We start from the raw sequence: 16,793 nt of genomic DNA, 5'->3' as shown, positions 1-16,793 counted from the left end.
ACTAGTCCTTTCTTTCCTCTTCCAGTGACCCCTCAGACCACGAATCCACATGCTATATAGAGCCAGCCATGTTCAGAGGCACTGGTGAGGTCCTTATACCAACCAGGGCCGGGCCCTGGAGTCAGCTGAGTTTACAGGGTTCTGCTTTTAATTTTCTGGTGTAGTTTTCTGGGAAGAAGCTGTGTCAAGCAGGGCCTGGGGTGGGGGGGGGGGAAGATATAGGGTAGAAACTGGTGTGGGGAACTTAAAAGAGCATAGGAAGGAGCCCAGAAAACTAGTCAGGACAGAGGCGTCTGTTGGTGGATAGAAATAGATGCTTGGAGGTGAAGAATAGAGGGAAGGAGACAGGAGCCCCCGAAGGCTGAGATTCCCTGAGTCAAGCCTGGCTCCCCACCTAGGGAGAGCGTCCTTCCTTGCTCTGGCCTCAAAGAAGGCCTAGGTGGGGTGGTGCCCTGGCGCCTGGCAGAGGTAGCTTGTCTCTGGGGGAGGGGTGGTGGTCGCGGGGTGTTAATGGATGAACAACCCTCAGACTTGAACCAGAGATCATGTGTGAGAACCATCAGTTAGTCAATCAGCACACCCTTATTATTATGCACATTATGTGTCAGGGATACAAAGGCAATGCAAAAACAACCCCTGAACTCTAGGGGTTCACATTCTCATGTGTAGCCCTGGGAGTCTATGCCACACTATGGCATTGCCTCAGGATTTGATGTGAGATCTCAGGGCAGGCAAGAATGGTTGAGCCTCTTGCTGAGGCTCCCTACATTGGAACTCCCCTGGCTGTGATTGCCACCTAGTGTTCTTGTTGGGGAGTACAGCGTAACAGCCTACGCTGGCAGGGACTTCTCCCCAGCATTCCCCATGACTGCCTGAGGCTAGGACCCTATCTGGGCTCTCAGGAGGGATGAGGCCTGGACCTTCACAAAATCATAAAGAAATGGAACTTTGCTGTTGCCTTAGTTTTCCCTTTCTATAACTTTTCCACCCTCCTGGCAACTTACTCGACCCAATGGCTTTTCTCCCTTCCCCTCCCCTCTTCTTTCCTCTCTTCCTCTCTCCTTTTCTCTTCCCCCCTACTTTTTTCCTCTCCTCTCCCTCTCTTTCTCTGTCCCTCTTTCTCCTTCCTCCCTGCCCCCCACCAGATTCATTTGATAGAATACCTCTGAGCTTGGAGCCAGGAAGAACTGACTCAAATCCTGCATGAGACACTAGCTGTGTGACCCTGGGACAATCACTTAACCTCTCTCATTCTCATCTGTAAAATGAGAGAATTGGATTAAAGGGTCCTCTGAGGCTCCGTCCAAGTTATAAAACTATGATCTTATAAACACTGTTGTCATAGAATGACTTGACTTTTGATATCAAGCTTTTATTCCTTAAATTCCTTTTTATTCCGTATGCTAGTCCCTGTTTTCATCTTCCTATGAGATTCAGCACTTTAACTCTTATCCCTAATTATGCAAGCCTTTAGCCTCCTGCCATAGGGATTCCGGGCCCTAATTTTGTTTTGAGGAAAAAGGGAGGGTCCACTCTTGGCCTCACAAATGGTAATTAATAGTAACTCCAGGTGTGAAAGAGCTGAGAACATATCTGGGCTGTGGTATATTGAGCTGGCAGAGGAAAGACCAAATTGGACCCTAGCAGGAATGGGACAGGTATTTTGGGATCCAAGAGACTAAATTCAGTCCATTCCTTACCAGGAATGTTTTCTCTGGGTCCTCCCATATCTCTAAGTTGATAATAATAATTGTGATGGGGCAGCTAGGTGGCACAGTTGAATAGGGCACCAGCCCTGGAGTCAGAGGGACCTGAGTTCAAATCCAGCCTCAGACACTTAACACTTACTAGCTGTGTGACCTTGGGCAAGTCACTTAACAATTGCCCTGCCTTCCTCCCTCCAAAAAGGCAAAAAAATCATAATAATAATTATGATGATGATGTTGATTATTAACAATAATAATAGGAAGCATTTATATTGCACTTTAAGATTTGCAAAGCACTTTACCTATGCTATCTCCTTTGATCCTCGCAATAATCTTATGAAATAGATATTATAATTATTTCCATTTTACAAGTGAGGAAACTGAGACTGAGAGAGGTTAGATTCCAAAGTGGATGGAGTGTTGGACTTAGAATCAAAAAGGCCTGCATTTGAGTTGTCCCATCTAGCTGCCAACAGTCATACCAAAGAAATGATTTTTTAAATAAAACAAATTTTGTATGTGTATATATGTGTGTGTGTGTGTATGTTTTTTAATTTTTAGTTCTATAAAGGATGTACAAAATCCCAAATATCATTATTTTTTCACCTGTTTATCTGAATTGAATTTCAAATTCCTCAAATTTCCACTTTCCTCCAAAGAAGACTAAATGTGTGTGACTCTGACTTTGCTCGTGAGATCATAGGATTTAGAGCTACAGGGGGCCTTGAAGTCTGTCTAGTCTAGCTCTGCCACCCATGACAGACTTAGGATGCAGACCCATCTCCCTCTCCCAGCCCTAGAAGCTGCTGTTCAGAGCACTTCTAGGAGTTAGGAGGAGAAGGAGGCCTTTGGGGACAGCTGTTACCTTCCTGGATCAGAACTGGTCTCACTCCAGCCATGAATAAGAAGGTTCAATTTCATTTCCATCAGCTTCCCGAAAAGCTCTCCCCTAAGAGCAGTGATTTGTTTCTACAGCAGCTCAGGCTTCCTTCCCAAGAGACCGTCTACGAATTCAGTTGGCGAGAAAACCTTTTTGATTTGGGAGCTTTCATTAGAAAGGAAAAATAGGTAGTCAACACCTGGTGGGACTGGGTAGGAGATAAGATGAGAGAAAGGGGAACATAGTCCCCCCACCCCCACCCCACTGTTAGCACCTGCTGGGTTGGTGACAGCTCCTCTAGGCCACTGGGAGCTAATTGGCCATATTCCCCACCCCCAACCTCACCACCACCACTGCTGGGGTCTCAGCAGCTTCCATGAAATATTTTTACAGGCATGGGTGAGGCCCAAGATCATCCATTTGAGCTGTCAACACAAATCAACTGTGGGATTACTGGTTTCCTTCCCCTCCATTTTAAGATATACACCATCACCAGATTGAATTTCTGACAGCCTAGCTTTCATTTTGGTACTTCTCTACTGAAGAACCTTGAATGGCTCCCTGTTGCCCACTGCTTCAAGTCTAAGTTAATTCAAGGCCCATCACAATCTAACCTCACTCCACCTCTCTAATTTTATTTCCTACTACTCATTCATCCTCCAGCCTGGTCTTATCCATGTCCTCTATATTGTTCCATATGCATGAGTTTTATGTCCTCAATCTGATTATAAAAAGCCCCCAAAGGACTAAGATTATACTTGATCCTTTTCTGTCTCTTACCTAGCATAGCATAGCCAATTTTCTGAATGGAAATACAAGTTTATTTGGTGGGTAGAAGTAGAGAGGCGCTACGGCACAGAGAAGGGAAGGAATTGCTCATGATTAGCAAGACCATGAGGGCAAAGGCATGGCAGAGGGGCAGTCAACTGTCCCCCCTTACACATGCCACTAGGGTTGCCCAATCTCCCATACATTCTGCCACTCACCATACTCACCAACAATATATCACTTACCCGATAGGGTGAGGCCATGGCAAAATGGCGATGTCTGCAAAGGTTCCTTCAGGAAACTTCCAGCCAAGGCATTATTTATTCCTCCATTCTTTTCACCAGTACCTCACTCTCAATTGACTAATTAATTAATAATTACTAAAGCATTGATGACTGGTAATAACTTAAAGTTTGGTCCCTTTCTGGAATAGCTATATATATAATATATCTCAATATATATATTATATATAATATATCTCAATATATAATAGGGAACTCAGGAAGCCTAGAATACATCAAAACCCAAAATGACTCATTTCAAATGGTGATATTTCAGACTTAGGGTTAGGGAGACCTCCATGTCCTTTCATCTCACTCTATAGAATGATGCTTCCTCTATACGGAGAGCCCAGATACCCTGTATAGCAATTCCACAGAGTTAATAGGCTTGCTTTTCAGTAGAGAGGATTAAAAATAGATAAAAGGAAGGGAGAAAGACGTGAAGCCTCCTTTTCTGAAGAGTACCTGGGTAAGTCACTTAACCTCTCAGGGCCTCAGTTTCCTCGTCTGTGAAATAAGGGAGTTGGATATGACCTTATGGATAGGGTCCCTCCAGCTCTGAAGCTCTGATCCTCTGATCTTCTGGCTACCATGTACTTGACCTCTAGAGGACCCTTCCACCCTCTTCATTATTGATTTGTTGGTTTTCTTGTCCCAGTAGGGATCAGGTGAGAAGGAAGAGGAAATAACCTAAGTATACTCCCCCACATCCCAAGAACTGCCCTTGTAAAGCTTACAAAATGTAGAAAGAACCTGGTCAGTTCCAGTTGAATGAATGGGCAAAAAACATCCTGCAGGAGAATCTAGTCATTTGATGTCCTTCCGGAGGCACTGCTCCATTTTCCTTCCCACCTCTCTTTCACTTCACTCCAACTAGGCCATCTCCTCAAATGCTGCCCTATACCGCACACACATACCCACACCCAGAGGCAGAGAGACCCCAAGCTAGACAGGTTTTCCCTTTGAGGATGGGGTAGTTGATCATGGAGCATAGGCCCCAGAGACCAGGGTAGAGCTCATAGGCAATGTCCGTGTCTAAGTCTATTAGTTGATGAGTTTATTTGTAAACAAAAGAGTCCTGTCTGGCTCTAGGTTCTGTAAACAAGACATTTAAAAAATCAGCCTTTTCTTAAAACCAAGAAACAGAGGAAATAAGAGAAAAGGTTTTTGGTTGGAAAAGCAGAAGAACAAGATTGGCAGAAGCTTCGTCAGTAACTAAGGCTGAGCTGGGTAGGAACAGACTGGAATTAGGAGTAGGAGAAAAAGCATAGGGTAGAGAGCTGCCTTCAGCAGCTGGACAGAGGCCTCCAAGGCTCAGGAGATTTTAAGAGAGCCAGCCCTGCTGAGCTGGGTGCAGCTTAGCTAGCACCAAGTAATTTCCTCTTTCTAGGCCCAGTTTTCTCATGTGTGAAATGACAGGCTTGAACTAGATGGTCCCTAAGGTCCCTCTTAGCCCTTCTGTTCTATTTAGGAGTATATCAGAATTCATCAAATAGGATAAATTGATTCTTGCTAACTCAGGTGAGGAAAATATTTCTATGTTCAGAGTGATCCAGGCTGTCACTAGCATTAACATGAAGGCAGAATTGTAACCAGTTGGCAGACAAAAGCAGAGACCCTGAACTCTAAAGAGATCTTGGAGACGCGGGAGTAGTGCCTGGTGAAGAGACATCTTCCCAGGAGGACTGGGGGACCCCCGGTTTCTGCAGGGGTGGGATGGGTCTAGAGTTATATTGTGGGGGAGGATGTTGATGTCTTCTTTATAGGAATCAGCAAGGCTAGTTGGAGGGAGGAGCTTGGTGGAGGTTCTTAGGGTTCAAATCAGGCCCTAGAACTCAGCTGCTTTAGGAAAGTGGATGGTTTGAGCTTCCTTTTCAGTAAAAGGCCCCTCAGAGTGGGAGAGAAGGACAAGAAAAGCAGATTCCTTCCCTCACCAGTCCAGGCTGCCATTGTCTGTCTGTTGTCAGAAGCCAGAGTGCCATGAGGCCATCAGCTTCATCTTGATAATAACGATCTTCCCTCTGCAGAGAAACAGCGAGAGCTCGCTCGAAAGGGTTCCTTGAAAAATGGCAACATGGGCAGTCCAGTCAACCAGCAGCCCAAGAAGAACAATGTGATGGCCCGAACAAGGTAAAGGTTTTCTTCTCTGTCCCCACCTCCATCACTCAAATCACCCTAATTGACAGAATTTTGTTTTCATCTTTATTCTTCTAGAATAGGGGCATGGGATATGATGAGTGGGGGAGCCCACAATTGGTAGATTTGGGAGCATGGAGCCCTCCTGGGTCCAGACTTAGGCAGTCAGGTCTGGTCTTGACTGAGAAGTGAAGGTTTCTATCTTTGACCAGTGCCCCAGTCCTCCTTGTAAACCTCACACAGGGCCTTCCCTTGGTATCTGGGCTACTGTTATATTCAAGAGTACCACTGCATGGACCACTCTGTACAGAGTTCAGCAGGCCAGTTGTTCCCTTTGGGATGGAAAGCTTAGACCTCCCTAGCCCAGGACAGACAGGCAGAAAAGAGAAAGGGCCTGCCATGATCAGCTAACCAGGACCCTTCTGTTCTGTTCTGTTCAGGCTGGTTGTCCCCAACAAAGGATACTCTTCACTTGATCAGAGTCCAGATGAGAAGCCATTGGTGGCCCTTGACACGGACAGGTATGGAGGCCTGGGACAGAGGATGGGCCTGAACCCAAAATAAACAAATGAAGGGTGTGTGTGTGTGTGTGTGTGTGTGTGTGTGTGTGTGTATGTGTGGAGGGGGAGGGGGGAAGAGGAAGAAAGAGGGGGGGTGGAGAGGGGGAGGAACGGGGAGAGAATGCGGACAGAGAAAAAGGAAGCTCTAGGTGGGAAGAGAGCCGCTATCTGGCTATCCAGAAGTGACTTTCAGGTCTTCCCCGGGTGTGGACCCCCTTGGTCCTGGTATTTAATTCAACAAATGTTTATTAAGTGCCTGTTCCATGCAGGGCGCCATGTTCAGCCCTGGGAAATTGGTATGAGCCCTGAGCCACTGCCATGCCTCCATTCCACAGTCACCTTGGTCCCCAAACCTCCCTTGGAGCCTCGCTTTCTTACCTAGCTTCCAAAAATATCTTCTTGGATTTTAAGCCCCACCTCTGCTCCTTCTGGAGATTTCTGACTGCAGGCCCTGGAAATCCTACCATTACTCATAATCTCTTGCGTAAGGACAGCACTGTCTGGTCCCAGGATTTTCCCCCTGGGCTTAGGGCCACCATGTACTAATTTTGTAGTCACCTCCCTTCACTCTCCGAGGACAGGATCTAGGGCCTGGAAGTATCGCCTTCACCTTCCTAGGGAGAAAGAAAGCCATCTGCCCATGGCTGTCAGCCTTATAGGAGGAGGGGTGGCTACAGTAACTGAAGAAGGGGCCTGGACCTCCTGTCAATCAGGGAAAGTCTATATAAAATCTTGGATGGAAGAACAGCCAGAATCAAAGACAAATTAGAACAGTTCTTCCCTGTTCTATTCACTTCATCTGAAGCCTGTCACTGGCTGCTAATTCAGGCTGTTTCTGCTTGTCTATGAAGTTGTTTATCTGCTGCTCCCAGTTCATTTGGGGGCCTACTCTTACTGTGCTTTCATAGGATTATAGGATTGTTGGGGCCCTGAAAGGCTGTCTAGTCCAGCCCCCTCATTTTACAAAAGAGGAAGCTGAGGCCCATAGAGGTCATGTGATCTGTCCAAAGTCACAGAGGTAGTAAGTGGTGGGGTTAGGATTTGAACCCAAGACCTCTGATTCTGTACTTCAGTAGCAGATGGCAGTTTTTCCTAGTCCTCTTTGCCTGACATAGTTCCCTTCCCTCCATCCCCCTTCTACCATCCCAGGACCAGAAATAAACCTTTCCATTTCATAGCCTCAACCTCATCAGACTTACGGTTTCTTTACTAAGTTTCTGTTTCTTGTCTCCTAGCTCTCCTCTTGTTTGGAGAAGCCCCATGGGAGAGGGAATAGAGTGCTGAGCCTGGGGTCAGCAAGATCGACCTTAGAATCCAGCTTTTGATAGTCACTGGCTTTGTAACCATGGGCAGGTTAAATTCTCTGAGCATTAGTTTCCCCATCCCTTCAGTAGGGATAGTATCTGTAGTTCTCATTTCACAGTATGGCTGCAAGGATCAAATGAGAGCATGTATATGAAGCACTGTATGAATGACAGCTATTTTTATTCGACAGCAGAAATGATTGACAGATCCTATGCTCCAAGACTTTGTGCTAACAATTCCCTCCTTCCTCACTTTTTCATGGTCTCTCTGACATGTACCTCAGTGACTGACTGCCTCACTCCCAGGGGAAAGGAATGTCCTTTTTGTCCTACAGTGTTAAAGCTGAACGCTCTGTTGCCTAAAGCCCAATTTTTTAAAGTGTATATTGAATTTGACACAATAGTACCAACACTGCCCTGTTTGTCTGAGTGCCATACTTAGAGATCATGTAGTCCTTATTTCACGATTTTTCCCTAGAATCCTACTAGTACAGCTTTGCAATAATAAAATATTTTACACCAACATTAATAAGAGTAGGTGATTTCAACCAGTGCTAACAGATCCTGCTCATGAGCCACACTGTCCTTTTTAAAAAAAAAATTTTTTTAATTTTTTTCCAATTACAATTGTAACATTCATTTTTTACAATTTTGAGCTCCAAATTCCCTCCCACCTTCTCTCCCTTCATTGAGAAGGCAGGTGATTTTATATAGGATATACATGTTTAATTATGTAAAACATATTTCCATATTAGTCATGTTTAATTATGTAAAACATATTTCCATATTAGTCATGTTGTGAAAGAAAGCAGACAAAAAAACACACACACAAAAAGAAAGTAAAAAATAGTATGCTATTACATGTGGAGTCTGCATTCAGACTCCATCAGTTCTTTCTCTGGAGATAGCATTTTTCATCATAAGTCCCTTAGAATTATCTTGGATCTTTTTATTGCTGAGAAGAGCTAAGTCATTCATAGTTGGTCATCATACAGTATAACTGCTACTGTGTACAATGTTCTCCTGGTTCTGCTCACTTCACCTTGTATCAGTCCATGTAATAATACTTTCCAGGTTTTTCTGAAACCATCCTACTCATCATTTCTAATAGCACAATAGTATTCCATCACATTCGTATACTGCAACTTGTTCAGTCATTCCCCAGCTGATGGGCACCCCCTCAATTTCCAGTTTTTGACCCCCACAAAAAGAGCTGTTACAAATATTTTTGGACATACAGGTCTTTTTCCCTTTTTAAAAATCTCTTTGGGATATAATCCTAGTAATGGTATCGCTGGCTCAAAGGGTATACACGATTTTATAGTCCTTTGGGCATAGCTCCACAATTGCTCTCCAGAATGGTTGGATCAGTTCGCATCTCCACCAACAGTACATTGGTGTCCCAATTTTCCCACATCTCCTCCATTTGTCATTTTCCTTTTCTGTCGTATTCACACTGTCCTTTGAGAAACAACCCTGCAAACATTCGCTCTTCATAAATGGTTTTTCTTTTAGTCATTCGTCTGGACAGTGGCATTGAGAGAGGACTGGGCACCAGGTCCTTTCATTTCTTTTTCTTCCTTGTGCCTCTGATCTTTGTGTCCTCTTCGGCATATCATCACCTCTCTTGAGACCTTACCTTCCCCATCAGTAAAAAGAAACAGTAAATGTAGGGCAAATGAACCCCAAGCATTCTTAGAATAAAACAGGTAGCGATGGCTAGGGGGTGCAGTGAATGGAGTACTGGCCCTGGAGTTAGGAAGACCTGAGTTCAAACCAAGCCTCAGACACTTAACACTTACTAGCTGTGTAACCTTGGGCAAGTCAACCCCAATTTCCCTGCAGTCCCCCCTCCAAAAAGCAAAAAAATAAAATAAAATAAAACAGGAGGGTTAACTTGGAAGGTTCCACCACTTAATGTAGGGCAAATGAACCGCAAGCAGGTTGAGTTGAAAGGTTCCACCGCTGGAACCTCTGGGCCACTTGAGGGAAATTCCCAGAGACAGTTTGCATGCCAGAAAACAGTGGAAAGGGAGAGGCTTTGCATAGAAAATAAAAAGGAGTAGGGAGCACAAAGGAAGTTAAGAAGGGGACAGACAACCAGGGAAGTGCTTGGTGCCATCATATTAAACTTAACAGAAACGTTTTTAAAAACACAGACTATATCTAATACTCCCAATCTCATATGCAGTCCTCTCTGTTCTTTGTACATTGAAGTATTCGTGTTTTGTTAATGTTCATTAAGTTCAAAAAATTTTAATAAAAACAAAAAGGATAAAAGGGGAGATTTAGATTAACACCAATAAAAGGAAGGAGGTTGGGAAAGGGAGTAAGAAGAGAGATGCTTAGTGAGTCCTATTTGGGGGGTAAGATTGAATGGACTAACAAAATGAGCTTAGAGTTTATTTAAGGTGGTACTGAGGCCTTGGCTTAATGGGGGTGTAAGGAAAAGGAGAGTCCGGATGGTTAGTTCTTCTTACCCACCTCCCATCCTTTCCCCAGATTTTAGCCCCCTGGGCCTCAAGGACAAGGATTCTTCATAGGCTCATAGATAGGATTTAAGGATTTCAATTTAGAAGACACCTTAGGGATTCTTCAAACCAACTCCTTCATTTTACATATGAGGAAGCTAGGTAAAGGAAAATCACAGAGGTCAGCATGCTGTAGTTGAAAGAGCAGTGGATTTGGAGAGAGGTGACCTGGGTTCAAATTCCGGCTCTATTACCTCCTCACTTCACCTCTCTAGGCCTGTTTCCTCATCTGTAAAATGAGGTTATCTCTAAATCTGAACTAAGATTTGGTAGTTTCTGACTTCAAAACCAGTGTTCTTCCAATTAAATAACCCAGCCTCTATAAAACTCTTTTTGTTGAAGGGCAGTTAGACCTTGGCACTGAGAATCCAAATTAATTGCTGGAGTAGTCCATAAACTAGTGGAAATCCTGCCATAGCCCCAGTTCAGGGCTATGTTTAGTCCTCACCTCCCCCCCCCCCAAGAAGTGAGATTGAGGATCCAGCCTCTCACATCACCAGTGATCTTTTCCTTCTTGTTTGTACTTACAGTGATGATGATTTTGACATGTCCAGATATTCCTCCTCGGGCTACTCCTCAGCAGAGGTGAGTCATGGGAATGTCTGCAGGTTTTCCCCATGGAGAGAGACTTGTACCTGCCCCCGACTGTCAGCCCTGCAATAGGCTGAGAAACGAGAAGGAAGGATTGTCCATCAGGGAAAAGGGATGGGACCAAGGACTGCAGCTTCTCCTTGGTGCTAAAAATAGTGGAGTAGAGACTGAGAAATAGGGTGACAACCCAGGAGGTTTTTGGTGGAATGTCTGAGACGTGGGAGATGTAGGAAGATGTAGGAACAAAAGATGAGAAATGGGATCCTAGTCTACCAGGTAGGAGTAGAATCTTAAAGGATAGGACTTTGGAGATGGGCCTGGGGATGGGGTGGATAAAAGATAAGGGGCTATTTGGGAAACAGAGGTGGAACCTGGAAGGTAGGAGAGTAACCTAGGAAGTTAGGAGAGGGGTTTTGCATGATAGAAGATGGAGCCTGCAAGTTAATTTCTGGGGCTAGCCAGAACTACAAGGCCTATTTGCCCCCACTTTCACCTCAGGTTTGACCGCCTTTCCCTTTGCCTACAGCAGATCAACCAAGACTTGAACATCCAGCTGCTGAAGGATGGTTACCGGTTAGATGAGATCCCCGATGACGAGGACCTTGACCTCATCCCCCCTAAATCTGTGAACCCCACGTGCATGTGCTGCCAGGCCACTTCCTCTACTGCCTGTCACATCCAGTAACGGCCAGCATGGGCCAGGACAGGGGCAGAGGGGGGAGGAGGCCCATCTGGTGCCCATTCCCTCCCTAGTTCCCATTCTGGGCCCTGGTCCTGGCCTTAGCCACTGGCCAACTTCTTAACAGCCATTGCTTCCTCCTATGGTAGGACGTGTACCTCTGTGTTCATGAAGCCGGGAGAAACCAAAATGAGATTTCACTTGGGGGGGAGGGGGGGAGGGTGGTAGGGGCTCTTTGTTCATTGATTTGTTTAAAGGGGACTCAGCCAGCTTCCCCTTCTCCCTAAAACCACCACCACTTTCATTGGCTTCTTGGCCATGCCTGTCTCCAGCAGACAGACTGGCCAAAAGTCTGGGGAGAGCAGGAGAGGGAGACGGGAGGAGAGATACCAGGGATTAGTGAGGGCTGAAAGGGGACAAGGGAAGCAGCCTGGAGCTTTGGCCTCCACAGGCCTGGGGTAAGTCAGTCTGTGTTTCATTCAGAAGAGAGCTCTCCCAGATTGTCCTCAGGCTAAGCCACGACCCAGTCTGATTTACCAGGATGCTCAGGCTGTCTTCCCTCAGAGATCCTTGGAGATTGCCCCATGATGATCTGCTACATAAATACAACACCTGGCAGCTGAAGGACACCCCAAAGACCCCTCCTGGAATGACTCAAGAAGGCCAGCCCCAGGGCTGCTCAGCCTAACCTGGCCTGCCTTGGCCTGGCTCAGCCCTGGGATGTGAAGCATGGGAACTTGTTATCTGTCCTGGCCCTGGCTTGTCCTCCTCCTTCCTTCTGATCTACACACTGATTTTTAGGTTTTTTTAATGTTTAGTCCCCATCTCCCCTCCCCTCCTGTTCCGTCCAACTTGGGCACAGTTCCTTGGCTTCATTTCCCATCATTTTTCCGGGGGATATAAGGGTAGAGGGGAGCCCTCCCATTTCCACCACCCGGGGAGCAACTTCCTCCCTTGCTGTCCTCCTCTGTCTCTCTTCCTCTCCCTCTCTCTGTCACCTGCTGTCTGTGTTTTTTACTCTCCCTCTTTCTGTTTAGGAGGGAAAAGGGAGCAGGAGTGTACCTGGGATCAGGACCAAGGTGGGAATGAGGACAAACACCTGTCTGCCTAGTTCTGTTAGTGCCCTTGTGGGTTTTTAGGGGTGGTGGTGAATAGAGGGAACTGCCTCCGGCCCAGCCTCACCCCCCGCCTCCCCATCTCTCTATCTGCCACCAAGCCTTTGGAGGAAGCTAGAAGCAGGAAAGGAGAGGAGTTACTAATGTCAGTCCCCTCCCCTGCTCTGGTTACCTAGAGCTGAGCCTCACCAGGCCTCCCTGCCTCCCCTGCCCTAAGGTTCTGCCTTTCCCAACAGTCCAGGCTGTCCTTTGAGTCTGCAGTCCAGGGACTGCCTCTTAACCTGCTCTCCCCTACCCACACAGCTAGCTTCCTTCCCACTGTCACTCATGAGGAAGCTGAACTTGCTGCTTGGGAAGTCACCACCTTTGTCCATGTCCCCCCCTTCAGGAGGCTCAGAGAAGGTCACATAGAATAGGCATCTTCAGGGAAGTGTGTGTGTGTGTGTGTGTGTGTGTGTGTATGATTATATGTAGACACGTATATGTGTCTGTCAGTATATGTCTTTGGGCATAGCAGTAGTAGGTCTCTGTGTGTATCTGATTCTGCCTCTGTGTGTGTGTGTGTGTGTGTGTGTACAAGTGTATGTAGGGTACATACATATACATGTGTGCTATGGCTGGTATTGCTATTTGGATTAGAAGTGAGTGGGAGTAGGGCCCTAACTAATAGCACCATATAAAGCAAAAAAAAAAATCCTGGGCCCTTTTTCCTCAGGGTCCTGGATCCTGAGTTTGCCTCCCCTTAGTAGGGAAGGAGAGAACATGATCCCAGCTGCCCAGGGGGTGCTCTGAGTTTCAGCACGGACAGTGACCTCAAAGGCTTACTGGCACTTGTCTAGCTCTCTGGAGCTGTGTGTTTGGTAAAAACAAAAATCATTTGGGGAAGGACAGAGGTCCAGAGGGCCCCTGTCTTTAGGGCTGGGAGGTGGAAGGAGCAAGATCAAAGTGGAGCAGACCAAGCCAAGCTTTGGTCTCCTCTGTCCCAACGTGGGATGGGCCAGCTCTGGAAAAGCTGATTCGTGAAACAGAGTCCTCAGGACCCTCCCCAGACATAAGCCCAGTAAGACTGCTCCATCCCTGATGGCCCTGGAGCCAGCCTTTGTGTGCCCAGCCTCAGCTTCCCCCCCTCTTCTGGGGTTGGGGGCTGGGGTGCAGATTATAGACTAGCCCAAGGGGAGAGAGTCTCCCTGTCTTGGTGGGTAGAGGGGAAAGGAGTGCTCTCCCCCTCAGTCCTTCATATGGTACCACATACAGGTATAATTACTCATTAGTTGGACCATCACACACCCTCCCTTACACAGTCACATCCATACATATGTGTATGTATGTACATATAGGTGTATATGTATATACACATAGGTGTGTATGCATATATATACATATATATTAATGTATACATATATACATTTTATATATATATAATCTGCAGCCACACTCCGTGTCCAAGCACCATTTAATGTCCCCAGAGAGGCCAGGTGTGGCTGTGAGAGGGTGGAGAGGTAACTCCTCAGAAACGCCTCCCTGACCCTCAGGGTGATGGGGGTAAGTGGGCAACCATGTATAAATTGTAGTTCCCCATCCCTGTCCAGTGACCATCCCCATCTAGTGTAAGGCAATGGCGGCATTCCTGAGGGTAGGGATGTCCGTCCACAGGAGTAGTGCCCGTGGAAACTGAGGGACCCAACCACAAGCAGGTCTGCAGATCACTGGGGCAGAAATAGACTGGCCGTGAGGGCTCCCATCCAAGGGTGTGACTAGCTTATTTCTGTCCCCCGTTCTTGTGCAAGAAGCCTACTGACCCCAGAAGTAGTGGTCTTCCCTTCCCAACCCTAAGACCTATACTGCCCCTATATATAACTAGCAAGACCTCCCCCTCCTCCCTTAGACCTCGGCTCTGCAGTCAGGCCCCAGGGACCTGCCTGTCTTCTTGCCTCTCCATCTCAGCTGGACCCTGTAACTTCACTTCTGACCAGAGACTGGACCATCACCAAAGTCCGTGTGGCTCTGTCCCTTAGAATGGAAACAAGATGCCTGTGTTGTGATGTGGGCGTGACTGTGGAGCTTTGTGCTCGCCCTCCCTGAGTCCCTGGAGGGTAAGGAGGAGTCAAGGAGATGAGAGTGAGTTCTTTGAGGAGGTGGTGGTGGCGCCTCATCTCACCGCTGGGAGCCGGCGTTCTCCCCTCTGTGTCGGCCCCAGGCTGGAAGGGAGGGGGGAGCCCCCAAGCACCCCATGGGGTTTGGGAGAGCCGAGCTGTAACCCCTCCCCCTCCCTCAGCCCCCTGGCCCCGCCCATGTAGGTCTCGCCTTAACCTCGCTGGTCCCCAGCCCAGTCCTCAGGACTGCGGGTCCTCTTCCTTTGCAGCGTCACTTACTCTGCATTAATTTATTTCAAAGGTGTGTTTTTTGGAGACATGAGACATGTATAATATTTTTTTAACATTTCCATCGCAGTATTTATCATCGTTCCTGGTTGTGTGTCGTGTAACACAATTAATGATATTAAAAAGCATAATATGAACAAGCCTGCCCTGTGGCTCTCTGGTTCACTGGGGAAGTGCGGTTGGGAGGCCAGAAACCTGGGTTCTAGATTCTTCTCACTCGGACTGTGACTCAGGGCAAGGCTGGGTCTTGCAGGGAGCCTTGAGTCTCCTTGGCTAAGCAGCAACATCTTTAACCTCAGCCTAGCCCCACACTGAGGGGGGTAAAGGAAAGGCCATAAGGAAACAACTACTTCTATAGTGTGTCGGCACTACACAGGCCTCATCCTTACAGCAATCCTGGGGGGTAGCTGCTATTATTATCCCCATTTTACGGATGAGAAAACTGAGACAGAGGTTAAATGCCTGGAGTCACACAGCTAGTAAATGTCTGAGGCTGGATTTGAACTCAGGTCGTCTTGACACCAGACCCAGTGCTCTATCCACTCACCACCGACTGCCTCTGTAAGGAGCAGGCTTTTCAAGTCAATGTACATTCCATCTACAGTGCGGAGTTGGTGAGAGGGGAGGAAGGGGGAAGGGCTAAACCTCTGATTACATGGAGTGAAGAACTCTCAGGGAGAAAACACACTGCCAGTACAAATAAGCAACTATTCTTCATGTAGTCTTTAAAAGGTACACTCAGCAGTCAAACAACCTGCTCAGTGTGCTGAGGCAGGGCCATAGCCATTTGGATGTCCTGACTCCAACACTGGCCCTCTGCCCACTCTAACAGTCTGCCTCATAGAGTATATATACAAAGTGACCATAGGTGAGGGGCCGGGATGGCAGAGAACATCTGACCACTGTCTGAAGGATACTCTGCTCTCAGCTCTCCGGTTCCCACCCACTTGGGCTCTCCGAAGGCTTCCCAGTCCCTTGTTCCTCCTCCCCTTCCCTTACCCTGCTGGTCTCAGTGAAGGGAGAGCTCATGTGTATGGGAAGGTCAAAAGCTGCCCAACCAGTAGGCAAGGAGGCTCTCCAAGGATCTACCATCTAGAATCCCAATGGTTCCTACAAGGGGGAAGCCTCCTTAAGCTCGGGGAACTCACTACCTTTCTGGGATCCCTAAAGATCTGGGCTCAGGCTTTGTCCTTCAGAGGCTAAAGACCAAATGTACCCATCTAAGCCCTCTGTGTGTCTTGGAAATACATTTAGGGTTGGCTCCTCATCCCAACTATATTAACTGTCTACGTTCCTTTGAGCAAGTCATTTCTCATCCAGAAAATGGGGAGGGGGAAAAAACAAGCAATTTTGTTAGATGATATACCAGGCCTCTTCACCTTTGAGACTGATCCTAACAGGAATCTTAGTGAAGGAGAAGAGGTGAGAGATAATGATTAATTGGGTTAGGGGGTGGGGGTGGCGGCGTGTTGGCCCAGTGAAAGTATGGCATAGTTGAGAGGACACTGGACCTTACAGACAAGAACATCTTAGTTCAAATCCTCAGATACTTACTAGCTCTGTGACCCTGGGCAAGTCACTTATCCTCCCAGCCTCAGTTTCCCCATCTAAAAAATGAAGTGATTGGACTCCATGGTTGGCAAGGTCCCTTGCAGCTCTAACCTATGACCTCCTGGGACCCATCTGTTAACCCTAATGGTGAGGGAGGGAGCTGGTCTGCAATGATGTCACAATAGGCAGCTGGGATCAGTGGGTTGCAGGGTGGGGGATGGGGATGGGAGGGTGTCTGGGGGGAGGGGGGCCCACGAGGGGAGATGGATCACAGCAGCCCAGCAATACCTATAGACACATGGTGCAGGAT

General features: G+C 47.1%; 1 protein-coding gene across 3 annotated transcripts in view; it reads left to right on the top strand.

The window, feature by feature from the left end:
- The window catches only part of FAM219A (family with sequence similarity 219 member A), a 102,677-nt gene extending 87,604 nt beyond the window's left edge, over positions 1-15,073 (top strand). For 2 of the 3 annotated variants that reach the window (XM_069101918.1, XM_069101916.1), the window contains exons 3-6: positions 5,663-5,765; positions 6,212-6,292; positions 10,697-10,751; positions 11,284-15,073. In XM_069101918.1, coding sequence (XP_068958019.1) covers positions 5,663-5,765; positions 6,212-6,292; positions 10,697-10,751; positions 11,284-11,442 — 398 coding nt within the window. In that variant the 3' untranslated portion in view covers positions 11,443-15,073. The remainder of the gene's footprint in view (positions 1-5,662; positions 5,766-6,211; positions 6,293-10,696; positions 10,752-11,283) is intronic. The other variant, XM_069101917.1, reaches the window with a different exon arrangement.
- The last annotated feature ends 1,720 nt before the right edge of the window (positions 15,074-16,793 follow it).

Source organism: Petaurus breviceps, unplaced genomic scaffold, assembly GCF_028583685.1.
Source record: "Petaurus breviceps papuanus isolate PSGF00001 unplaced genomic scaffold, PetGlider_PUasm1.0 520, whole genome shotgun sequence".
Lineage (NCBI taxonomy): Eukaryota > Metazoa > Chordata > Mammalia > Diprotodontia > Petauridae > Petaurus > Petaurus breviceps.
The sequence above is the reverse complement of the archived record's forward strand: the minus strand, read 5'-3'. Positions and strand labels throughout refer to the sequence as shown.